The 26598-nt window shown below is 41.8% G+C and overlaps 1 protein-coding gene across 3 annotated transcripts; it reads right to left on the bottom strand.

Annotated features, from left to right (window-relative positions):
- Window positions 1–127: 127 nt before the first annotated feature.
- Window positions 128–24808, bottom strand: map3k21 (mitogen-activated protein kinase kinase kinase 21). 3 transcript variants are annotated; one of them, XM_027278511.1, is made up of 11 exons: window positions 23016–24808; window positions 11412–11592; window positions 11159–11307; window positions 10450–10625; window positions 8363–8603; window positions 7734–7856; window positions 6897–6992; window positions 5221–5368; window positions 4631–4725; window positions 3612–4442; window positions 128–3531 (listed from the first exon to the last, which is right to left on the bottom strand). In XM_027278511.1, the coding sequence occupies exons 1-11, from the start codon at window positions 23830–23832 to the stop codon at window positions 3161–3163; spliced, it is 3228 nt and encodes a 1075-aa protein (XP_027134312.1). In that variant the 5' UTR covers window positions 23833–24808; the 3' UTR covers window positions 128–3160. The 3 variants fall into 3 exon arrangements, with proteins under 3 accessions (XP_027134312.1, XP_027134313.1, XP_019114513.2); XM_027278512.1 differs by having other exon boundaries at window positions 3612–4439; XM_019258968.2 differs by lacking the exon at window positions 6897–6992.
- Between the last annotated feature and the right edge of the window lie 1790 nt (window positions 24809–26598).

Raw genomic sequence — 26598 nt, 5'->3', positions numbered from 1 at the left:
GCTAGAAAAAAAACTGACCGCAATTTTAGTTTGAATCAGCATAAAAATCTAACTCAACTTTTTTCAAATTGTTCCCCAGTGTAATTGTCATAATTCAGCCTTTGAAAAAAACAACAAGAAGCCAACATTAGTCTTGATTTCGACTTTATTCAAAATATTGATAAACTTGATACTCTTGATCAATCAGCTGTGAAATAACCAATACTGTAATGATAAAAAAACAAAAGAAAAACGTTCACTGAAACAGATCAAAGCTAAAATCTGACACATTCAGTGACGCAGACGTTCAGTGATTTAAAGGAAGCGTTGCACTTTGACAGGAAGTCTCGTTGTTCGATCAGAAGGTGATGGGACTTTTTTTTAAGCAACAGCACCGCATCGCGTTTGAGCCTCTGAAGTTTTTTTTCGTACGGAGTCGTTTTTCTTTGTAAGAACTCCTCACTAGCAGCTAGTTCATTTAGTGGTTTTGGTCCTGAATGCGGAGAGGCCGTTCGTGCTGGTAAGAGTTGGATTTGGTCCCGTAGCCTGAATGCACCATATTCATAACAAATATTCTCTAATGTGGAATGTTTATTATTTGTTTATACACAGACCTTTGTGTTAACCACCAGCCAACAAGGATTTGTGACTGTGGACGACAAACTGCAGACTCCAGCTTCAAACTGAAACACAATATTTTGAGGGGAATGTACAGCACCAGTGCATTATAGGATTCACAGATCACCCTCAGTGGGTGAGATCCAGTGATGTCTTGGCTTGTAACCTGCACCTTTGAAACAGCTCGATGATTAGTAAGGCCTTTACAGTGTTGGTTTGACAGTCAGTGGTCATAAAATACAGAACTTCACATTCTAAATCATCGTAAGATGCCACAGTGACACACACATCAGGAATCACAGTTATATTTACACCATTTGGGAATTCATATCTTGCTGTTAAATGAGCCTTTTGCTTTGTCCTTTAAAAAAAAAAAAGAAAGTGGGACGAACTTCTCAAACAGACTGAAGGAAGACGGCGATTAAAAAGCTGAGGGGGTATAATCATGTTCAGAGAGAGGGAGCCCGGGAGTGACCGTGGAAGTGGATACAGTGTATATCCTGCATAGTCAGACCTCCGTACTGCTCACAGAGGTCCAGAAGAAAATCTATGAAACAAATCAGTTTTCTTAATCCTTTGTTAATCCTGAGGTTTACATTATAATGTAAGATAAACTGTGTCTTCACTCTTGAGCCAGATTTTGTCCACAAAATGCCTCCACACCTTCCTGAGAGCTTTAGGAGATAGTAACTGTGGGGAAAGTGTTCAAAATAAAAATATAAATATGTTAAAATAAAAGATAAGCTACTCAACCAGACGTCAGATCAGTTAAACGCAGTGCATTTAGGATGAGGGTGAAATCTGAGATGCGGAGATAGAAACTCCGCCAGGCACGTCTGTCACGTCGATGTTTCGAGTGTTTCAGAAAACTTTAAGTTGCTCAGATTTGGTCATTTTTTCTTGTTTATGTGCTTCTAACATTACTAAATATGCTACATAGTTATTATTTTCCTTTTGGCTGTTTTTACAACCTGAAGTTTGGACAGCGCGTTTTATTTTGAATCAGACCCGCTGCTCCCGGTGGGGTTTTAATGTTGACTAGAACGGCCCTTTTTCCTCTGTCCCCGACCTCTTGGTTATCTCGTAAACCCAACTCGGACCCTCCGAACTTTGAGTGATATAACAAGTGTGGATGGTCAAACTATAACCTGTAGTAGAGCGAGGAGTCTGTCAGTAGTGAGAACATCTTCACGAAGAAGCACCTGATCAGAGAAGTTGCGCTTTAAAAAAAAAAAAGTGTTTGCATAAATTCTAAAATCGCGTGCACACGATAAGAACGAGGAACTAAATTAAACTTTAGTACTTGAAGACACGGGGTACAAGTATTGCCATTTGGTCACTAACAGTGTCTTAAAATAATAATTCTCCTGTGTGGTCACTCCCGGGCTGTGTAGTAAATCTTCCAAGATTTGAATTATGCTGTGTCAAAGGGATTAGATTATGAATTAATTCATTTGGGGCAGCTTTTCCTGACATGAAAATCTGTGGCTGTTTCCCCGAGTATCGGAAACAAACCAAAAAACAAACATTTCTATAAATACTCTTAGAAAAATCCATATTAGCAACGCACGACCGCAACGGTCATTTAAAATTTAGTTTCCATGTTTGCTTTGAAGGACTTCCAGTGTTCTTTTTTTTCTTTTTTCTACCTGCATCTCTAAAAATAAATCGTCAGGGCTTTCTGGGAGGAAACATACTTGCATCCTTGCTTATGTAACCTGTCCCAAAAAACAACAAACTATACTGCAACGTCGCTCATAAAACAGCATATATGCAATACAAAACAACTGCCAACATCAGGCTGAGAATGAATAAAAAGAAATATTTACAGACAAGGCATAATTATTTTTTTTTTGTTCAACATTTTAAGGGTACATGCATGCATGATTCTCAAGTCAAAAAACAACAACAACAAAAAAAAAACTAAAAGCGTGATCGCACAACTTTGAAACTGATACGGAATGTATGTCCTTCTGGATGCTAAGGTAAGGTTAAGTCTCTTCATATTAAATTACCTATAAAAATATATATATAAATAAAAAGGTGAGGGTATTGTGTTGCGAGAAAAAAAAAAAAAAAAGCTGCAGCAGCGGTCAACGTTTAGCTGCACCGACAGAAAGGAAGAGGGTAACAAAGACAGAGAGAGAGAGAGGTGAGCGAACAGAAGGTGGCAGTCGAGCACCGAGAGGAGCTGCTGATCCAGCTCTGCAACGTTTCAGAACCGTGTGTGTGTGTGTGTGTGTTCAAGAATGAGACAAGGCAGTGTGTAAGGCCTCACGTGTTGAGAGACCGACTGAGATGAGGGTCCACGTTCTGGAGACTCCTGTGACGCAGAGGTCTTTCTGGAGGTCTCCGACTTGGTTACGCTCTAGAACACTGACGCCGCTATGTTCTAGACCTAAGACAAAGCTGGGTTCTATGTTATAGAACGACAATTTTAAAAATGCAGCCCGGTTCGAAACCCTCCAGGAGTTTAAGGCCCAAAAAAAACCCTGCAGCTGTCTGTATGCTGTGGAACACTCTAGATTGTATAAGATGAACTACGACCACGGCAGATCACTTTTCAAGACAGGAACTCTTTCTCCAGCTCGAAGACGGAGGGCCGTGCCGGGGAGCTCTGAATGCGGCACAGCGGCACAGTGCAATCTCGTTTCTGGCCCTCTGTGTCCATGTCCAGCAGGGAGCAGCCCATCCCCACCTCTGTCGACAGCACCACGTTTAGGTTTTGCGCCGTCTTCTCTCCGGAGTAGTGGCCCAGGGAGTAGCTCTTGTTGCGTCCTCGCAGCAGGGCCCAGGCGTGGGGTTTGGCCCGGAACGACACTGGCCGTGGTCTGGAGAAGGCCTCGCCGCCTGATGGCTTCTCTGACGCTCCATCCTTCTCTTTCTCCTGCTTCTTCGGTGTGGCTGGAGGAGGCAGAGCGGGTGGGCCGTTGGCTGGAAACAGATGAGTAAATATTATTTTTCAGATTCTGTCAACATGTTTACTTCCTTTCCCACTGTTTTGTTTTACTCACTATTGTGGTTGGTGGTGTATTTCTTTCTGCGTAGACGCGTTCCTGTGTTGTGGTTGCTCTGCTCTGGTGGCTGGCTTTGGGTTTGCACTGCTGTCTGCGTGTTTGCTGCTGTCCTGTTATTCTGGCCTTCTGTAAGAGCCACTGGGCCGGGTCTGGATGGCTCCGTTTGATGATTGACAGCCACAAGCTCGACCTTCCCGGGGCTGGACTCTGACACCGCCACCTCGGACTGTAAGAGACACTTTGTGGAGTTGCACTCCATGATAGCGGACATGGAGATGAGATTGACAGGTTGGGTGGAGACGTGGTTTGACAATGCCTCATCTTTGCGGGGGCGTCCGCTCGGCGGCGAGGTGCTGCGGCGGAAGCGCGTGGCCCGTTGAAACAGGCCCTCCTTCTTCTTCTTCTCTTTCTCCTCGCGCTGGGGCTCGCAATCATCCCCGGGGGTGGAGTTTTTGAGAGCCTCCCTAATGTCATAACCGAGCACGACTGAAGCCAGCAACGAGCCGCAGCCGTACAGCACGGAGTCAGTCTTGCGGCGAGCCGACGTCCGCTTCAGGCTGTTGGTGGGGGTGAGCTGCGGGGTGGTCGAGGTGGACGAGGTGGACGTGGTGGTGTAGGGATCGTCTGTGGTCTCTGGTGGGCCATTCTGACCTCCCGACCCGACCCCGGCGTCTCCCGGCCCACAATGCCCACCGGGGCTCTGAGGCTGCTGCTCGTCCCTCCACAGAGGTAGATCGATGTACACCTGGTTGGGGAACTTGAGCTGCTTTGGCTTGGAGCTGCTGTCAGGACATTCCTGGGGGAACGCCTCGTCTTTACCGGTCCCTGCTGAAAACACAGACGAGGAAATCAGACATTAGAAACAAATGACCTTCCAAACAAGCCTGTTTCCATATACAAACATCACCAGTACTACCTCACACTAACAAATGTTTCCACAATCAATTCTCAGATATCAAACAAATACAGAACCTTTTTATATAAGTTGAATTTGCACAGTATCATTTTCAGCTAACCTTGTTCAGCAAACAGAGCAGCAAGGGGGACAGACTTCTGGGACTTGACCAGGCTGGTGGACCACGGGTTGCTGCCGTCTGACAGAGGACGAACTCTGAAAACCACAGACCAGAAAACATGAAATTGACTGTGTCCGAGGGCTGGTGTCACTATGTTTGAGAAGACCAAGACCTACTTCAAACGACACATTCTTCACACACTTGCTACACAACTGTCATTTATCGCAAATACTACACAGACATGTAGTAACAGAAGTATCCAAACTGAGACACAGGTTTGGTTTTGAGCTTAAGGTTAGAATTAGGTTCAGGTTAAGGTTTGACATTTAGTTGTGATGTGTGAGGTTGGTCCTCAAATATAGAAGTATCCTGAATACTCGATCCTTTATTAAACTGTATTTTCAGTGTCGACTCTGAACGTGACACACAGACTCAAGATGGCGCTGTTGAATGAGTGACTGAAACTGTTTAAAAGGTAGAGATGAGTCAAAAATAACTTCAGCACTGAGATATGAGGATGGGGTTATGTTGTTCAGGAACAGGAACTAAATTGTGGCCAGTCTCCACCTTTTCTGTGTGTGTGTGTTTACCTCTCAGCAGCAGGCCTCTCTTTGCTCTGCACTGAACTCGGGCCCCAGGTCCTTCCTTTCTTCTTGATTCCCTTTTTCACGTCATCGAACTCCTCTGGCCTGTAGAGGGTGCTGCGGCCCCATGTACGGTTGCTCTCATCTTGAGTAACTGTTGACACAGAGACCACGAGCGTTACCGCAGACTCACAGCAACTGCAGCGAGCTGCTGTCGACCCTGACGGGGAATCTCGTGTAGATATTAGTAAGATTATTCAAAAGGAATAATACCAGCTGTAAGTGCAGTCATCTTTCTCTTGAATGGTAGGCTATTATTTTTTACGTGGCCTCACTAAAGCTTATTAAAAAGTGTAAAACACAAATACTTCTCTCTTTAAAGCAGAGATGATATAAGCCTTTTAATTAAAAGAGCCTGACCAGTATATCAGCCGATCAGTATTGACTTATCAAATATATATTGGTGTTGGCGTATGCAGAAACTTTTCCCCCGTTATTCAGAAAATAATGTTGGTGGTTATACAGTATGAACTGAAGTACCATTTACAATACTGCAAGCAGCACAGAGAGTAAAATCAGCTGTCAGCTCTAATTGATTGACAATAATAAGTCAATTTATTTATTTGTTTAATTATTAACACTTTGAGGCAGGGGTTCTCAAACTGTGGTACCAGTACCACTTGTTGTACACAGAGTGGTACACAAAGAAATCTCTGAAGTCATTTTTTAAATAAATAAATACATTTTGAAACAAAAAAAAACTTCATGCAGGTAGTGCATAGCCTGCATACATCGATGATTAGTTACTAACTGAAATATGGTGATGGAGATGAGTAAGTGGAGGTAAAATGAATGTTTCAAAAAGACTAATGGCAACTATAAGGAAAAGAAGTTTCTGTGTGAACTGTGTCTGTAGCTGAATTAAGTCAGCCTATTGTGTTTAAACGTCCGTTACTCTGGTGATACACTCGGAGAGCTGAATATATTCAGAGGTGGTACTGTACAGTTTGAGAGACACTGCTTTAAAGAATGTTTAACTTAAATATTCTTTAATAAAGTTCATTATTTTTTTATTATTTGTTTAAGAAAGCAGCCTTATGAGTACCTTTTTCATAGTCATACCTGTGTAAAATCCAATATTGGTTTTGGCTCTATTAATTTTTATTAATACATGATATATAAATATATTAAGTGAGTTTGATTCACAGTCACAGTTTAATCATTTCATACTAGAAAATATCCCCCAAACATGAATTAATTTCTGCAAATGTAAAACCAGAAAGCCAAAAAGCAGAAACCAAAACCCAGAAAGTGGTCGTTATAAAAGCCTCTTCCAGGTGTGTGTTAGACATTGTGAAGCTGTTATGAAGGCAGGATCCACCAACATGTCAGAGCAACAGACTGAAGCCAAATTTCCCAGAATGTGGAAAATGTTAATGAACAACAATCCAATCCAAAAGAACGGCAAACTGGCCCCAGTCTGTGACATAAACCTCATCGTTAATTAGAGTAACCGTGAAACGATTTAAATCGGCAGCAAACACCAAAGAGTCTTGTTATGATCCACACACGAGGAAAACTTCAATCCAATCAGCACACACACAATCCCCGCTGACGGGAAGCTGTTATAGGCATCAAACCACGCCCTCGCCCACGCCGCGTGTGGGTATTCAATAGCTTGCCTTTCCTCGTGAGCCCACAACAGGCTGTGAGCTCGCTGGTCAGATCAACATCCTGTTGGTAAACATGCAAACTGTCCCTCTGCATACGAGACGTCACTGAGGAGGAAAACATACAAGTTACCTCGAACCAACATGAGTGCCGTGACACGAGCTTCCAAGCTTACCATGAAATATATAACACACAAGTGCACGCAGGGCAAGTGCCCCAAATTAAACACCTGGTCAGGTATTTACATACTCTTGCATCGAGTAAAGTTGGGACTTTAAAACATAGTACTCTGTATTAAGCACTGGCCTCTAAATGTTATAGTAGTTTTTGCTCCTCTCTCTTCAGGTTTAAAAGCCACTATGAAATTTCTTGGTCAGAATTTTCATCTGTATCGTTCATCAGGACCAATCATAACAAATACAGTGATTCTGTTCAACAATCTGCGCCGTCTGCCCGATTATCAGGATCTACCATGAAATGCTCAGGAGGAATTTGTTCCAGTTATTGCAAGGGCGTCGGCGCGTGACTAATAACATTATCAAACTGTTCAAACAACTGGCTGACTTGCTCGTGGCTCTGGAGCTTTTGTTCGCACAGCTCTCGTCGTTGTGAATGACACCGTGGTGAATGACGCTGTCCTCGTGTTCCCAGCGTCCAAATTCTCACAGAGATGATGTGATTTCTTTAGAACCGTTATACATTTTCTTTAAAAAGAGGCAGATATGACCAAGGCCAACAAATCTACCTGACCGAGTACCGAACCACATGAATACTCACAGAGAGGTGAAGGAAACACATCATAGACCTCACAACTTGAATATGGAAAAACAAACAACCACTGAACTTACGCTGAATGGCTCGTAGCCGGGGGATGAGCGTGGGGCTGCTGGGAGGAGAAGAGCTGGTGCTGTGAAGGCTGCGCCGCTTGTCCATGGAAGGCGACGCCTGAACAGTGATCTTATGCTGGAAGTCTGCAAAACCAGAAACACAAGCATAATCACCATCGTGGTTTGAAAGTGTTGACAAATCTCTGAAATGTTCTAATGTACAGACGATCCAACATCAAAATGTTCGTTCAATTTGGATAATTTGGATAAATCCACCATGTCTTGTCAGTGATTTATTTATTTAGTTGTGGATAAGGATGTCTAAAAATCTGAAATTATGAATATTTGATTTTCTTTTGCACTTTTTGTAGTATCATTCCAGATATGAATTAGTGTTGTTGCATCGTTGTATGCATGACGCAACAACAGAAACTTGATTCATTCTGTATTAGCCACTTGATATTTTGTCCATCGTTTCATATTTTTTATGAAAAAGTATTTGAGTCTACTTTAAAATTCTGCTGTTAGATCAGATTGTGCCCTGCTAAATGAAGTCAATATACAGCAGACAGTCTCTGATAGGTGACGGGATGCTGCTAATTAAAATATGAAACAAGGTCAAGACTTCATTCATCAGTCCAATCGCTCACCTGAGGGCAGGCTGATGCGGTTTCCATCCTTCAGTTTAAGGCGTGAACGTTTGAATTTGCCTTTCCTCTTCTTCACGTTGGGCTTGTCTTTGTTGAGCTGGAAAATGAGGATGTTGAGCTCTCTCTCCAGCACGTTGATCTCCCGCTCTGCCAGCTGCTGCTCCCGACGCTTCAGCAGCTCCTCCTGAGACTTCTGCTGGAGGGCGGCCCGCGTCAGCTCCTCTTCTCTGGAACGTAGCTCCTGGAAACAAACAGGAATTAAGATACGCGTATGGTTAAAATGGCAGACAGACTTCTAACACTTTTGTTAATGCATCAGTTTATTTCATCTGGAACCATCATCTGGAGAAAGTCAGCATCAGTTGGGGCTGAAGACTACGAGTAGAAATGTATGCAAGGAAATCTGGGGGACTTTTTTTGCTGTGTCACAACCGTTTGTGATGAAGGTGCACCAGACTGACTTGCTAAATGTGCCTGTGCATGGTCTGATTCGTTTGTTACATCATTACTGTGATCAGAGGTAAAACGTCCTGCTTCAAATGAAACCAATCACTCATTTCTAATTTGAAATGTTTGTTACTGTTACCGGCTGTCAGCCGTCCTGGTCAGCATATTGGAGGATTTAGTGATTGTGTCTGTCTGGGAGGAAACGTCAGCCAAAGCTACGATAATAAAGTTTGACTTCCTAAACGACAGAGTTCATCCAAAAGAAAGAACGACACACAGCAGGACAGAGAAAGCTGGGTGCTGTGGGCCTCACCCAAAGAGATTTGGTGAATATAAGCTACATGTTAGCTATATAGTGGTCTTGGTCTTGTCTCGGTCTTGGTCTCAACTAAGTGTCAGTTTAGGTGGTCTCGACCTCAACAGTGTCTGCTGCACCTGAGCAGCTTGAGACAACATTAGCCAAACCAAATCTCCAACTAAACTACTGGCAATCATGTGGAATTGTGGGTAATGTAGGCACCAGGTCGATATGATGATATACTATTTAATTTTTTTCTGTCTTGTGAGTGTGACAGTGCTATACAAGTATAGACGAACATTTATAGGATAATACTGACATAGTTTACAATGAAAGTTCCTTATGGATTTCATAATCTCTCTCTCTGGAGTCAAATTCCTGTTCAGACACTATTTATTTATTTTTTATATACAAAAAGTAGCAACAATAATTCCCTTATACGTTGGTTTCAGGAGATTACTGCATGCTGTTTCAGTTACACAGAGTAAGCCGTGGGAGGAGACAAGACTGGTTAGCTTTCTTCATTCACTCTATTTTCTCCTGAATGGCTTTCAGCTGGGTAATAATAATAATCCTAACTGGATGACTTCCATCCAAGAAGCTTTGCAGTCAAGCCCCTTCAGCCACCCACCTAGACACAGATTACTGTGGGATGTTTACAGGAAATCTGATGATGGAGTTAATCTTGTGAAATTTGCGATGGGAAAATGTTAAAGAACACTCAGCACTAAATGATTGATTTGATTTAAATGAGCTTTACATCGTGAGCAAGCCTTATCTGAGTTTTTGTTATAGTGGGATCCTGTAAATTATATCAGCTGAGTGTGAAATTGGATGATTGGAAGTTACATAACATAATAACAACTGCTAGATGAGAACAAGGCTATATAATACAAAGAAAGGGTTTAATATAAAAAGCCTCAACGCCAAAACACCTGTGGAGTACTCAGTGTCATTCAGTTCACCATGCGTTGACCCAGCTCTGCGTGCTGATCCTGCTGTTTCTACAAACACTAATTAACCCCCCTCTTTAAGCCAGCAACGGGAGACTTATACAGGAAGCAGATTAAGGTCTTAACAAGGGGAAGTGCGCTAAAGCACCTCTGCATTAATGACTTTGTTTTGTTAAAAGCTTGATTAGCTTGTTCACTGAAAGTAACCAATTAAACCTCTTTCTCTGTAAAAGCTGTCCCTGGTGATTTGGCATCTCATTTTAATAACAGATTAGTCAACATGAATCATCACTAAAAATAAAAACACAACAAGGACAGGGCGTGTGTTGCATATACTGTGTATCAGATTTCTAACTTCCCACAGTCGTCATGTCATCACTCCTCCTTACCTTCTCTTTGGTCCTGAGCTCATCAAACATCTCCTGGATCTCCACACGCCAGTCGTCCTGCATGCTGTGGAAGGAGTCCTGAGGCATCGTGGCCATTACCGCCTCCTCGATGGCCGACAGCTGCTCCAGGATGCAGGAGAAGGAGGGACGCACATGGGGGTCCTGATCCCAGCACTCTGCACACACATAATGCAACATAAAGACTTGTTAACCAGCGTATATACTGTATGTACTGTTTCATGTTTTAGTAAGCAACCACCAAAACTATTAGTGCTTGTCCAAAGCAATTTATATAACTACTGTAGAGATATTACTACAAAATTAAGGTGTTTATAACATCATCCAAAAATAATCACTATGAATAGCAAATATTTCATCTGATACTAGAAAAAAAAAAAGACTTATGTGGCGGATTTTGCAATATAATGAGAATAATTTATATTTAACAGCGCTGTTTTGGGTATTTTATAACAAAAAAAGACTAAAAGATTCACTCAAAAAGCACATGCAGATTAATATGACTTTACAGTTTGATCTTTTTTATGTTTTACACATTGTTTCTTGATAAATATGGTACCAAAATGTTCGTGTTGTTAGTTTTTAACAAATAAATTAGGTGATTCTCTTTTAATAACCAAGTTAATTGAATTAAAGTCGAATAAAACAATAACAAATAAAAGAGATCCTGTAATGACTTCTGTTAATTTACCTTCCATGAGCTTGGCGAAGGGTTCAGGGCAAGTGGAGGGGATTGGTAGAGTTAATTTATTTACTGCCACACCGTAAGCCACAGCCAGGCCGTCTATCCCACGGTACGGCACCTCCCCTGTTAACAGCTCCCACAGCAGGACACCATAGCTGGTGGAGGAGAGAATATTTAACAAAGGCGTAATGTCAGACGAATGAGAAAGGGTAGATATGTTATTCTTCTGGGTATGTGTGTGGTGTGTTATCTGTCATACCCCCAGACGTCACTGCCTTTGGAGAAGAGAGATGACTTGATGACCTCGGGGGCCATCCAGGAGTACGTGCCTGCAGCTGACATTTTTGTGGTTTTGTGCCACTCCCTGGCCAGGCCGAAATCTGTGATCTTCAAGGTCTTCCTCCCAATGTCGTCATTCTCAATCTTTTCAAGTAATAAAACTGAAAAGGGAGAGGACAGAGAGGGGATATGTTAGAAGGTGAAAAGAGGAGCGTAAATAAAGATACATGAGGGAAACGGGATAACAAGCAGAAAGTGATTGAGAGAAAGTGGAAAGACAGGATTGGGATGAAAGTGACAGATGTGAGGGGGAGTAGAAAAGAAAGACGAGTGAAAGAGAAAGGGAGATACAAAGAGTCGGGGAGGGGGGGACAGAGAAAAAGACAACCGTGCAGGTGAGCAGATGATAGTCGATATTCAACAGGGCCAGCAGAGGTATGCAGGTCATTTATTACTGTAGACACAGAAGGTTGACAGCGCCACAAAGCACCTGTCCTCGGGTCCTAAAACTGTTTAACACATTAAAGACAGCCAGAACCCTCCAAACCTGCCTGTAACACTACACCTGGCCTGAGAGCCCTGCCACAGCGAAGCTACAACCCACTGACGTGTGAAGTCAAGACCCTCGATGCTTATCGTGCGCTGAAAAAAAGAAATTTACTTGCGTGCGTGCACATCTTTCTTACCGATTCATCAATTTGAGAAAGGAGAAAAGAATTAAAGACTTCTTTAAGTGCTGTAACACGATCGGCTTCGCCCGCTTGTTTTGCAGGTCAGAGTGGATCGGATGTTGTGTAGACCTTAAAATAAATACGAGTACAGTATGAGGCTCACATATTTCAAAATGTTCCTGTTTGTTCACCCATTTATTATTAATGTTCCCGGTATTGTGCCTAATGCCTAAATGTTATTATATAAAAGGAATGTTTAATTCAATTTAGCTAGATGCACGTTTCTCCATTACATTTAGTCGTGATACAACAACTCCCTGAATGCAAAACTACTGACAAAATATAATATTAAAAAAGGAGGCGGCATATAAAATGTAGAGCTGCCACTAATGATCATGTTCAGTATTCCTTATCGAATCAATTCAGCTTTTATTCTGATAAGTCAAGGTCAAGGAATAAGTTAAGTCAAACAAATTGTCCAATCCTGTTTCTTTAAATGTCTTGTTTTGTCCAACCGACAGTCAAACACAGAAAGATAACTTCAAATGATAGATAACAGAGGAAAGCAACGAGTTCAAATCAGGAAACTGAAGCTTGTTTTTGCCAAATAAAAGCCAAAAGAAGTTCGTTTTCACTTTAATTGATTGTTCCAGCTGTAGTAAAATGAATATCATTATTACACACAGCACTCAGTATTGAACCTGTGCCACCACAGACCAGGTGATTTCTGTCCAACCGCGATAAACCGACTGCCAAACATTTCAGAAGCCACTTTTCCATGAAGTGGTGCGTCAACAGCCAAAATAGACCCTTTGATCCTTTGATTCTCTTGGTATTATTTTCAACATTTGTTTTTGCCCCTGCCAAGATCTCCTCACATTACAAACTGTCCCATTTCATTATTTACATGCAGCCCTGCGACTGTGGGTTGACGTGGACACGACCTGTCAGCTGTAAACGTCCCTTCAGGTGGTTCGATAGAGGCACTTAGGTGTAACATTTGCAGTGCTAATATTCCCATGGGAAAGGAGTATTTAATGATAAAGACGCACACAATGTAGACTTTTGGTTACTCTGTTTAAGAGCTATTTGTTGGCAGTTTAACAGATGTGCACTACTGTGTTATCACTCACTGACCTTGGACTTAATCCTCCTTGCCAAAGTAAAACCTGCCAAAACACGAGGCTGAGCGACTGACAGCAAACAGCTCACACAGAAGAGCAACTTTGTTCTTTGCGTGTGAACCCACATAAACCATTTCACCATTTGCACATACTGATCTTCAATTCTGCTTAGGAACACAATGTGACTAATTACACAAAAAAATGTGTCGAGACTGGAGCAGATCTACTGAAAAATGTAGGCGGGTCGGTCAAGACTCGACACTGAAAATCTGTATGAAGAAAACTGAAACAAACATTCGGACAGGGGTCTTCAATTCTATAGTTATAGCGGTAGAGATGAGAGAATAAGTCGAATAGTTGGTCAGTGTACTGACAGAAAAATAAAATCTCTGGAGTCATTCTTAAAGCAAAAATACTTTCGCTGGTTGCAGCTTCCAAATGATGATTTGTTGTTTGTTTGATGTGATAATAAAATTAAATATCGTGTCATGAGATTGTTGGTAGGACAAAACCAGTTGTAGCTTGGATGCACACCATCGACAGTGTCACTGATTCTGGACAAAATGTTTTGATTCTTTCTGACTGCCCCGCCTCAACTCTTCCTGTTTCACAGAGTCTCATGATGGACAGAAAAGTAAACTGCTGCTAAATGTAGCAGCAGCAAGCTGGGCTTCCTGCTGTTGGATTAGTAAGTTATATTAGCTGACTGCTATGTCTTGTGTTGCTGCACCTGCTCGATGTTTGGCTGTTTTTGATCATAAGTAATATAATCATAACAAATACATGAATACAGCTGTCCATATTTAGGAGAGTGGCATAACACTCAACAGAAGCAGCACTGTTGCACGCAGCTAATATCATGTTGCCTACATGAGGTCAGGATATACAATCAATCACAAATAAAAAGAAGCAATTTTGAATCAAATGTATAATTATTAAATTCCCACAGCACTGTTACATCTCAGAGAATTTACTTGCATTATAATTAAACCTGTGCTTTGCCAAAACAAGATTCTGTTAACAAATCTACAGCATGCTGATTGACATTTAATGTAAAACTGTGTATGCTGTGGTGTAAACATTAATAAAAATCTGTCCATCCATTTTCTATGACCGCGGGAGTTGGAGCCCATCCCAGCTTGCATTGGAGGAGAGGCGGACACACCCTGGACAAATCATCAGTTCATCACAGGGCTAATGAGTAGAGACAAACAGCTATTCACAGTCACGCCTACGGGCAATTAAAAGTCTAAAATTTGTCCATGGATATGCATTTATTTTATTTCTAATACTCTGCTATCCTCAATCATAAATTTGAATATTCCTTGAGTCTGCATTCATTCATGCATGTATTTTTTTATTCATCTAGGACTTCTAAGATCATTCAGCTTGTGTTCTGCAAACAGAAAACTTGATCTTTACACAAACACATGAACTCACAGTTTTATGTTGTTTAGACATAATGAACACAGAGTTACAGAGGGTGTGAGAGTTAAGATTTATCCTGCACCCACAAGTATTTTTAGTAGGTGTTAAACAATTTCAAGCAGCATTTGAACTGTAGTGTGACTGCAACGGGTCTCCACTAATAACAGTGGTATTGGTGCCATTACTAGCCTCGGGCACAGAGGGGATCCTCTACCCAGGCTGCAACAATAGGAATTCCATTACAAACAGGTTTCACTAGACCAATGATATACTCCTACTTCCTGTTGTCAAGTCCTCTCTCAGTGATTCCATAGATTCCTCCCAGCAGGCTCTGTAGGTTTATAATGACTTATGATGGGTTAGTTACACAACCGAGAAGAACAGTGGTTTTGGGATAAACCCATCTGCGTTGATTGGCCTATAGAATGTCATGCCAAATACCTTCTTTGTAGCTCCATGATACTTCAGTGTCAGCCCTCTAGAAATTTCTGATAAAAGACCTAGCCCCTGTCTACATGACTCCATGCTGACGTTATGCTATAAAAACAACTTTGAACCCCAGCCAGCCATTTTGTTTGAGTGTATTAGCAGCTAATGACACAAACACACGACACGCTCACTGCTGGTTAACCTGTGATTTTTTTACGACAGTTTTACACGCACGGTGCAAAAGTTTTGCTCCAGCCAACTTTATCATAGTTTCAGTTTTTTGGGGCTTGTGAATGAAGCAAATCCATCACCCACTTTCATAATTTAGCAGCAGTTGGCTGATGGTTGGTGCTAATTTTGTGCCCTAGTTACACATCATCATCCTTTATAAACCCATCCAAGCATACGGAGCCGCGCATACAAAGTTAGACACTTTTTATTGTTTCAGCTCGGTGCTTTTTATCAAAGAATGAACTGTGTAACAAAAGCATATGAAATGATTTTAAAAAAAGTCTCACTGAATAAAAAAACAGGAACAATTCAACAAGAATAAGCAACACAAGCTGAATTAAACTATTATATTCATCATCGATTAATAGGCCAATTTCCTTGATTAATGTTTGGTCTATAAAATATCTGAAAATATTGAAAATGACACCATGAACTGTGTTACAGAACTAAACTTTATTATTCTTATTATGTTGGAAGTGACTCACGTGTGACTCAAGTGCTCACGTTTTCTGAGCATTCAGCGCATAAATATCTGCTGAAACACACCTTTTGCTGTCTGAACAGCAGAATTAGCACAATTTTAAACAAATAAAATATATACATTAAAAAACTAAACATTAATATTAGATCTTAATAGCTCAATTTAAGCAATGATGAAAGGTGTATGTTCCATGGACATGTTTTTATTTGTCTAATTTTTAAGTTGAAAACAGAAAACTCAAAATAGAAAAATATCATAGATTAAAGACAAAAAAATAAACATTTATGTAGTTACAGGTTGTAAAGAAGACTGACTTCTTCGCTGACTTCCAGCCAACACATGCCACAAGTCCACCTCTCATAATCTTTTCACTCTCTTAAGGTTTTCTAAGTCTCAACAGTTCTTCAGAGAAGGTTTATATCAATTTATTTTGCAGAGCTTGACTGTACTATAACCTACAGAGAAGAACTGCATGTTAGAAAGAACATTAAGTTAACTGAAATGAAGTGACTCTCAAAAATATAACTGTTTTCAGACATGCTTTTTAATATTCTCTTCCATTACTAACAGGAAATTATGCTGAAAAGCTGAAATGATCGCAATGTGCCGATTACCAAAAAAAGAAGTCCTGTGACAATTCGCTGGAATTGTAGCTTCAAAACGGCATTTAAAAAGCAGAAAGAGATGCCCCGGTTGACTTTTATTTAAGCTCATCCTAAAAAGTCAAGCCCCAGGCAACCCCGCCCTGTATTGGAAAGATAGATCCAGTGCCTGATGTAAAGCCTTAACAGCTGAGCTAATGCGCAAAATCAGGCTGTGGCAAGTCAGTCTTGGGTATTGCTTTGCTCCTACAGGCAATATAAGGCCTGTTTGGATAGGACACAGGGAGGTGGGGTGATGGTAACCTAATTATTACTTGCACATTCATGATCATAATTTTAATCCCATCTAAATAACCTTGTCAGGAGATTTTAAGAGCTGCACACTCACAGACTGGTGCATGTTATTCATTTGTATGGAAGAAATCTGACTATTTTTCATAAATATGGAGACACTATAACTTATAATCTGGATACTTAATAGAAATATAGGAAGGTGATGCTTTCAAATACTCAGATTAGGGCCAATGCTTGTGTGTTTACAGTAAATCATAGTGATAATGCAGCTGTGTGTAGCCTATAATTATGTTATCTTTACTGTTGGATTAACAGATTTACCAGCTGCACAAGCTACATGTGTGAAACCAGTTTGGTGTGATAAATAAATCAGATACTAAGATACTAGATAAATTTGATTTACTTTAAGATCGATCTGTTTTTCCACTGTGGATTGATTATCATGACAAATGTCTCGTGGTACTTCACAATCGCTGTCTTGAATGTGTGAAAAGGTTAAAACTCTGACCGCATGTTGTTTTCTGTTCTCTTCTCTTCTATGGATTCTTCCCGGTCGATATTTTCTCACTCTTTTGAAAAGAAAATGTTTTGAAACGGACAACAGTGCAACGCAATTGGAGATGGATATGCCTCCAAGGCAGACCCCACCCTCCGTCCAACCCCCTTTTAATTCCCCTTTCCAAACAGTGGATCTTCAGGCAGACCCATCTTTCATGGTGGAACAGTGGGAAGATCAGAAGCAGAGCTGCTTGCCTTCAAAGCAGGTCCCACGCTTCTTCCCATTGCTTTCTAGCCCTCAAGGTAGAAAGAAAAACATAACAAAAAAACACACCGTCTGGACAAACATAACTCTTCAAACTAAAAATAGCTTTAAAAACTTTTACTCCATACAACTCTGCACAAGTTGAACCAGCAATAAAAAGGTCAAGAAAGCTTTAGAAGAGAAAGCTGCAACACCCTCCAACTTCTGACATTAAGAAGTCTTAAATTAGTTTTTTACTGACAAAACTTATCATTCATGTGTTTAGTATGTTGACTGTATTAGAGACTATTTGGCTATAGCTATAGTATTTCATACATATGATACAAATATCAAATATTCACTGCCAAGAAGAGAGACGACGAGCCTTGAAGCAGTATTAAGCAATGAACAAAGCAAAGCCAGTTAAATCTTTTAATCTCTTTGCTTCTCTTCACAGTGCTGTGTGAAACCGTACTCCTTGTGATGCCAACTCTTGAAACCAAAATGAAAAAAGGTATATTAATCTACAACTTAAGGCTTATTTTATTATTTTTTTTGTGGGATATCTTATCACTGATGCAGCGTGGTTGCTGTAAAGTGCAGCCTCCTAACTTGACGTGGCAGTATTTTCGTAACTGTGCCAACAGACTAAGCATGAGAGCAAGTGGGCTTCCTGTAGTAAGCAGAAACAAGGCTGCTAAACATTCCCCGACTGGTCTGTCTCCCCCTGTTGAAATGAGAGTGCCCCCAGGCATTCTGGTTGATGGGAAAAGGATCAGGGCTAATGGCTGGCTAAATCCATCTATCATGGTCACGTCTCTCCGGGCCACTTGCTCTTTGTCTGTCCTCTTCCTCTCTTAGTTTGTGTCTGTTTAAAGCTTGAATTACCCCCATAACTAGGCTAATTAAAACATAACGCATGTTAAAAGGTGTAGAGCCATTGCGTTTTTGCTGTATTAGCATCGATCAATGTAGCTCGGGAGCTACAGAGGGGGGATTGGTTGATTCGGAAGGCAGCTCTTCTCAGCTGTGGGCCCTTTTCCTTTTCACCCTGCCCTGCAACAATAGGTGCAGTCAGGGAGAGGTCATAAAAAACACAGTGAAAGCATCTCCACTCCTCCTCTCTCCCCTCTGCCCATTCTCTTGTCAGAGAAAAGACAGGCAGTAACTGTCTGTGTGTCACCAGGGGTAATTGTGGGAAGCCTGAGAAAAGTTGCCCTGCAACACCTAGTCAAGCTTTGGTAACTTTTCCTCTACTTATTCCAGAAGTGGAGCAAGACAACAGGAAAAATTACAGGAGCAAAGAAAAAAAAAGATCCTCTAGAGGGAAAATTTTCAGAGCTACATCCAAGCCCGAGCCCTCCTGTGGTGAACTTGTTATGACCTAGAAATAAAAAGCAGGGTTTAAGAGGTGCTCTTTTGCACACGTGCTCCCACAGAAGTAGGCTGGTTCACACGGAAACCCAAATCTATAAAAAATTACCGGTTTGATTTAGTATTTTCATACTTCATGCAGCAGGTAAAATGAAATAGGAGATGCAAATTACCTCATTACTGGTGCTGAACTGGTAGTTATTCTGGTATCAGGGCAGACACCATAAAGGCTGCATGCCTGTTTTAATTCAACTACAGCAAGATGGAAAATGAAGATTCACCTTTGCGTACAATCACATCACTATATGGATGCAAAAAAGATAGATTTATTAAAATAATTTGGCAGATCCAAAGTGACTTATAACTTAACAGGTGCACGTGCCCCAAAATAGGTCCTTCAGTGGTGCGATGGTTATTACTCCAAACTCTGAATTTGACATGCTCTCTCCACTTATTATCTGTGATTATTTCAGTGTATTGACATGAAAGAAAATCCTTCTTAGATACTACAAAATAATGTCCGTGTTGAGAAACACAGGCAGGAAGAAGGAGGGGGGGGGGGCATGATGAAGTCTAACAATAGCTTAAGATTGATGGGAGAATGCTGTTGCACACGCTCCTAAACGGAGCTCCATCAGTTTCAGTGTTCGAGCACACATTCCTGGCATACTCGCGCTCGCACGGCGACGTGAAACTCCTAAGTTTATGTGGGTTAGTGTGCGCTGGCTCGTGGCCAGGTTTCAGTGTGATTTCTTGCTCTTATCTGCTGCCCTTTGAATGCTAGCACTCCTAGCTGGAAGAAGACGGTTTAAATCAAGAGTTGTAAAACAGGTCAATGGAAGGATGTAATAAATAAGACGAGGATAAAGCAACAAATCCATTTAAAGCCTGTTATCAACAATTCCCTGAGAAGACCTGGATAAAGTATAAATATTACTAACAAGAGCTTGACATAATACATCCATAGATCTCTGCTGACATTTAAAAACAATTAGGACACATTAGAGGCATACTTTTGCATTCAGGGGACATATGTCTTCCTTACAATGAATATTGCAAGTCTTGTCAAAGTAGCAAAGCGTTGTAAACATGGAAGCACAATTCTGATGTCCTGACATGGAGCCGCTCACCCAAACAAACCACATTACCCATCCTTGTTTTAATAAAGTGCTATGTCAACACAACAATACAACAGCACTTTATCAGGCTGCAGCTGCACAGACTTGTTAGAAGAAGAATAATTCTTTGTTTGTTTCGACATGTTTAGGAAATCTGTTGATTCGTTTAAAAAAAAGAAAGGGTTTAAAAAGTTTGACAATTGTGTCCTGTAAAATAATAAAAAAGGGAGAAAGAGGAGAGGAGAGAGGAGCAAAGGGAGGGAAGGTAAGTAAGGAGAAAAATAACGAAGTAAGAAGGGAAACCCCCTCAGTTTGTGGCAATAAAAGAGTACCGCTGCTCTCTGGGAGATTAAATATGAACGGAACAAAACAAAACGAGGGCTTTGAGACCCTCCGAGTCCTAGCCATTCTTCTGGCCACAGTAGCCTAGCAACCGCTGCTTGACCAGTCCATTGTGCAAACGTATGTTAAGCTTTTATCCCTCATTAGCAACATTCCTCCCTGCAGGCTGGGATTTTACAGATTAGGTTGAAAAACACAAAAGAGATTGGACAAATCTTGCTGACTTCCAACATATTACTTTACAGGCTAATCATTGATCAAATAGCTGTATGTTTGTCTGCGTGGAGCATGTGTACACTGCGAGACGATAAATGACAGGCTGAGGAGTTGAGTGACGATGGGGAAGTTTAGTCTTACACCTGTCCGGAAAGACACTCTAACAAACAGAAGACATTTTGCTCATTAAATATTTTAAAATGACAGACAGCTGATTATTTACTGCAATATCTTTTTCTTTCTACCCCCTGTGTAGACAATCGTTACTCTTTTATCCTTTTCTGACCGATGCACGCTCAACGCCAAGACAAACAGACAACAGGCCCACGCCAGCAGATGCAACATCTTCTCTAAGCTGCATTATTCCTGGTTTTTACTGGGGAAAACAACCCCAACACACCACAGGGTGCCGTTTGTGTGTAGGAGAGAGTCCTTTGTGAACTCACTGCCCCAGTTCAAAGCAAACACATACAGCTCCTTTCATTCGCTCTTTATTTAGATAAGACTGTATATTGACTACAGATGTTCAAGAAAATTGAGCCTGTGCCGATCAACTACCTGCAACTGGTAACACTGTCTTTCTTGGTCTGATTTTGACATTGACCGCTCCTGTGCAGACTGAATTTAAAAAACAAACTGATATTTATTGGCTGGCCTACGACCTTTAGGAGTTGTGGATGATTTCTCAAATGTAAATTATCCCTCTATACTTAAAGCTTTTGCTGTTTCTAGGTCACAGTGAAGTGGCAGGATAAACACATTGACTTGTGTTCGCAGCACCGTGCCTGTTCGGGGGAGTTTGTTTGTGTATGCTCACATTCAAACATCCGATTAGCTGAAACCGTCTAAACAGCAGTTAAATCCTTTCTCTCCATCTGCCATATAATTAACGCACATCTTCCATCTTCGATAAGACGACTTTTACGGTTGGGCTCTTCTACACTGTTCATCATGACGCCTCAGGGGCGTCACATGCACCTGAAATACATTATTTCAAAGTTTAGTTGGGAATTTCTTTGAATAATTTGCATCTTCTGACACAATAACTGAACTTTTAGAGAGTGAATTGGTTTATTATGAAGCTGGAAAAACTACTTGCAACCACTGTTTACTCTAATGTGTTATAAATATATTCAAAGTTATTGGTATTGGGTCTCCCAGGAGTTTTGTTGTGAACATAAATGGACTTAAGTGGAAATTAGTTGAGATTTGATAAGGTGTGAACCTTTTGCCATGCTTGCACTATGCTGCTAATTATTAACTCAAACTTTAACCATATACAGGTCATGTTTGTGGAACAGAAATGTTATAATCACTGAGTATGTGATACTAATTTCTCGTGGTCCGTCTACACATCTGAGAGTAAACCTTTTATCCATTTCAAATCCAATGAAAATGTCTTAATCTGGCGGACGGTCTGTGTACATTTCACATGTTTGGTCTCTCACAGCTGGAGATAAACAAACATCAGTACAACAGAGCTGCTCCCCTCGTGGCCTCAGGTTGATAAGACTCGCTGGTCACAAAGGAAGAAAAAAGTGTTTGGAGTCATGTTACACACATAAACACACTTGAGTTGAAGTGGGTAGCCTGTGTCAGTGGGTACATGACTCGGGACTCTTTTTCTCATCGAGTCCTGTCCATTCATTATTCAGTCCTGGGAAACTAAAGTTTGCTGGCCTGTTGTCAATTACCAGTCCATGCAGGAACTAGCACAGTTGGCCTACTACACTGCACCAAGTTCCAACTACATGATCCTGATACAGTTACAGAGAAACTCAAAAGTGAGACCTGGAAATATGCTGAAATCTATTTCCTTCTTCCAAACATGAATTGGAAAAGTATACATGCAGTAAGAAAACCCCCTTAGTGAATGATTCCCTCTATTATTACCCAGATAACTGGTCTGTCTGACTCATTTTCACCCTATGACCTCTGGTATTAGCTCTGGTTGGTCAAGCACATGGCCTGACAGTGTGGACTGAGTGGGTCTGGTTATGTGTTTGGTAAATCACTGACTTTATTTGGACAACATTTCAAGCTCAGGGTAGAGGGGGGGTGGGAAGGTGGGAAGGTGGGTTTGTGTGTGTGTGTGGAGGGGGTGGAGGCAGCCCAGCTGAGTAAACTCGGACTTTATTTCACATCCTCTTGACGGTATCCCCCCCACCCACCACCTCTTCATACACCCACAGAACTTTTACATCCTCTTTAAATCCACCCTGAGTAAAGGGCAGCAGTGATGCTGTGGAATTTAGGTGGCAAACACTTGATTTATATATCAAACAATTTATCTGTGTGACAGGTTGACACATGGAGACATAGTCTGGGCTGGATGGGTCTTAAAATAACTACTTTAAAAAGGAGGTTATAGAGTTAGTTAACACTAACACAGCTACTCATGCAGGCTTGGAGGAGGATGGGGAGCATGTGCAACAGGTGGATCTCTCTCCCTAAAGTTGAATTGTTCGTCTTAAATACTGTATCTCATGCACACACACACACACACAAACACACACTTGAATCTTTGCTTACTGTTGCTAGACTTCAGGTCACGGTGGATAATGGGTACCACGGCCTCCTCGTGTAGGTAGTGCATCCCGCGTGCAATCTGCACGGCCCAGTTGACCAGGATGTGTGGAGGGATGCGCCTTCCGGTCAACGCCCGGTTCAGTGTCCCGCCTCGGGCATACTCCATGACCAGGCACAGGTTGGGCTCATCCAAACAGACTCCCTCCAGTTTAATAATGTTGGGGTGCTGCAGCATGGAGAAAAGTTTCGCTTCTTGTTTAACACCGCCGGCGGTGGCTGTTATGTCCTCGTCTGGGTCTTGCCGAGCCGCCTTCACGGCAACCTCCTGATCCTTCCATGTGCCCCGGTAAACTTTGCCAAATCCACCCACGCCGATGATCTCCTCTAGGACCAGTTCACTGAACGGGATCTGGACAGGCGAGCTCGGGCCTCTCTCTGGTACCCCCACTGACCCACTCGTAGCGGGAAGACGGTATATAGCAGGCTGATAGGTGACATAGTTGGAGGGGAAAATCCCGACCCGGTGGTTGATTTTACCCGTCCACCAGCCCTCATCCCCGGAGATAGCTGCGTCCTTAGACAGGACCTCCACCACGTCCCCTCGTCTGAGGCTGAGCTCGTCCTCGCCGCTTGCCTCATAGTCATACGCGGCTGTCCACAGGGACCGAGTCGGGCACAGCGGGGCAGAGTGAGCCCACGCCCGAACTGTGGGGGACTCAGTCCAGGCATGTCCCCCGCCGGTCCCACCACCACCACCGCCGCCGCCACCGCCGCCTGGCCGCCCTTCACCGTTTGGGAAAGCGGCCTGCGAGACATCCATTTCTCGGTGGCCGTAGCGGCACCATAGGGTGCTGAGCTTTTAGGACAAAATGAAAAAAAAAAAAAACTTTTAAAACCGTAAAAAGTGACTTTTTGAAATCCTCATGCTGTCACAGCTGATGAGAACAGAGGGGGATTTCCCTGCACAGCCCACAGCAGAGCCAAAAACACCGTGTCCAAAGTCCTGTGGGAGAGAGAGAGAGAGAGAGAGTGTCTCACCCCGGGACGTTATCCACGTCGCCACTCCGGTGTACGAGGGTCAACAACTAGCCAGCCTAGGCTACGGTTAGCCGAAAAACTAATGTCACCAGTTTGTGCTGTGGGCTGACGGTTAAACGGCAACATAAAGCTGGGAAATAACGTGTTATAAGTCTAAAAAAAAACAAAAAACATTAGTCAACAAACTTTTATCTGCTTAATGCTAACGTGAACGAGCTAACATTAGCTCGCTCTACCGTTGGTTACCAACGTTTTTCGCAGGTGCCGCAGGAGGTGCACCTGCACCGGCCGTCCGCTCCGGCAGAAAGAAAAAAAAAACGAGGCACCGAGGTTACAAGGTTTCTCTCTCTGAAAAGTCGCTCGTAAATCTCCTCTTAAACCACTTAAATCCCGTGTTAGAAAAGTTTTTAAAACTTTCAAACTAGCGGGGTTAGCTTAGCATAGGTCAGCTCCGTTTAAAAGTTGCTCCAGCTTCTGAGATCGGTTATTCCCAAGTTAGTTTCTCCTCACTGTGCGGGGAGGAGGGAGGGCATGGAGGTACAGGCAAAGGCGTAGGAAAAAAAACATAAAACATCCTGGAGTTCAGCGCAACAGTTGCCGGAATAAAACGTTTAAAATATATATAAGAAAAAAATCCGTCAACTTTAATCAAAACAACCCCCCCATCGCCGTTGTTGTCGCCACGACGGAGAAGTCGGACGGAGCGGCAGCAGTTGGCTTCAGAGAGGGGGGACGCTGCTCGCTCTGTGCTGGCTGCGCTGCGCCCTGATTGGTCAGTTATATGACACGTGACCGCTGCAGCAGTGGAGGGGGGAGGGGGGAGGGAGGGGTTAGGGAGGGCGGAGGAGCTACTATAGGAATGTGTGAGGAGAGCGCGCGCCTTGAGGGGAAGTCATGGGAATAGTGGACCATGTAAGATGACACACACACACACACACACACACACACACACAAACACACACTTAGTTTGCCCCCAAACTCCAAATATTTCTTTTTTTTTTTAATATACCTCACTGTGTATACTGTAAATACTGTCCATACTGCCATGTAGCCATACATATACTTAAATTTATACTAGATAGATAGATAGATAGATAGATAGATAGATAGATAGATACTTTATTTATCCCACCATGGGGAAATTCACTTGTGACAGCAGCAAGATAGAGAAACAAAAGTAGGCCAAAACAAAAAACTAAAACACAATAAAGATTAGATTAGATTAGATAGATTAGATAATACTTTATTTATCCCACAACGGGGAAATTCACTTGTTTACAGCAGCAAAAAATAGAATCAAGGAGGGAAAACACAAGTGTACATATTTGCAAAAAGTACTAAAGTAGAATGTGCAGATTTAAGAATGTGCAGATTTACAAAACAAGTACTTAGGTAGAACATAAACTAAAAAAACAAAAACAAAACACCGTGGGTGTAGCAGTCTGCTGCTGAAGGAGCTGCTCAGACAGATATTACAGACAGATATTAAACGGACAGAAGTATCTATAACTACACAATAACCACGAAAGAAAACAATCAACCTTCAAAAACCTTCAAAAACAGATAAGTACTGAGTGGCATAAAAAAGTGGCATGATATATATAAGAGTATTGTAGTGTAAAAGTGACCACAGTGTAAGCAATTTTGCAAAGAAAGTGACCATAATATAAATAATCGTATTATTGCTGTAGAGTAGTGACCATAATATAAATAGTAATTACAAAAATAAGTGACCATGATATAAATAAGAACTGCAAGGTATAAATGAAATAAAATGAAATAGAATAGCAACAAAATTTGCAATGAACATGAGCAGGAGACTACAATAATCAGGTGGTGCAGGTGTTGTAGAGCCTGACAGCAGTAGGGATGAAGCACCTGCGGAACCTCTCCTTCTTACACCGTGGGTCCTACTGAAGGAGCTGCTCAGGGATCCCACAGTGTCATGTAGGGGGTGAGAGGTGTTGTCCATGATGGATGTCCGCTTAGCTAACATCCTCCTCTCACCCACCTCCTCTATGGAGTCCAGAGGACAGTCTCTGTCCTGGACTGATAGTTCTGTTCACACTGTGCCATATTGCCACACGGAAGTCTTTTTAGCTTGTATATATTTTTAGATTTGTATATTTTTACATCTTTTACTCATATTCTATATGTCATGTTTATGCTGTTTGCACGGGATAAGAGGGAAACGAAATTTCAATACTCTGTATGTCCTGTACATATAGCAGCATTGACAATAAGGTTGACTTGACTTGAAAAAACAAACAAACCACATGAACAGGGAAGTAATTTTATTATTTTATTGTGAAAATAGTACTACTTGTTTTTGCACTACTACTATTACGATGATTTTGGCCAAGTATTTAGGCATACTAGGAATTTGACTCCGGTGTCAAGTGGCTCTCTCATTGTGTTTATACACTGCCCACAAAAGTACAAGTACAGCCATGATAATAGTAATAATCCCCATTTAAGTTCTTATGTATATTTTTTAAAGGTAGAACCATATGTTCTTCCTCCTTAGAGTTTATTCTATTCTTTTTAT

This window comes from Larimichthys crocea, chromosome III (genome assembly GCF_000972845.2).
Source record: "Larimichthys crocea isolate SSNF chromosome III, L_crocea_2.0, whole genome shotgun sequence".
Lineage (NCBI taxonomy): Eukaryota > Metazoa > Chordata > Actinopteri > Sciaenidae > Larimichthys > Larimichthys crocea.
The sequence above is the reverse complement of the archived record's forward strand: the minus strand, read 5'-3'. Positions and strand labels throughout refer to the sequence as shown.

Excerpts from the sequence above, each read along its gene's own strand:
- map3k21 (XM_027278511.1), bottom strand. The coding sequence starts at position 23,832 with ATGGATGTCTCGCAGGCCGCTTTCCCAAACGGTGAAGGGCGGCCAGGC. Across the intron at positions 10,626-11,158 it reads CTTCGCCAAGCTCATGGAAG|AGTGCTGGGATCAGGACCCC; the intron begins GTAAATTAACAG and ends ATGTGTGTGCAG. Across the intron at positions 4,443-4,630 it reads TGCTCTGTTTGCTGAACAAG|CAGGGACCGGTAAAGACGAG; the intron begins GTTAGCTGAAAA and ends CTGTGTTTTCAG.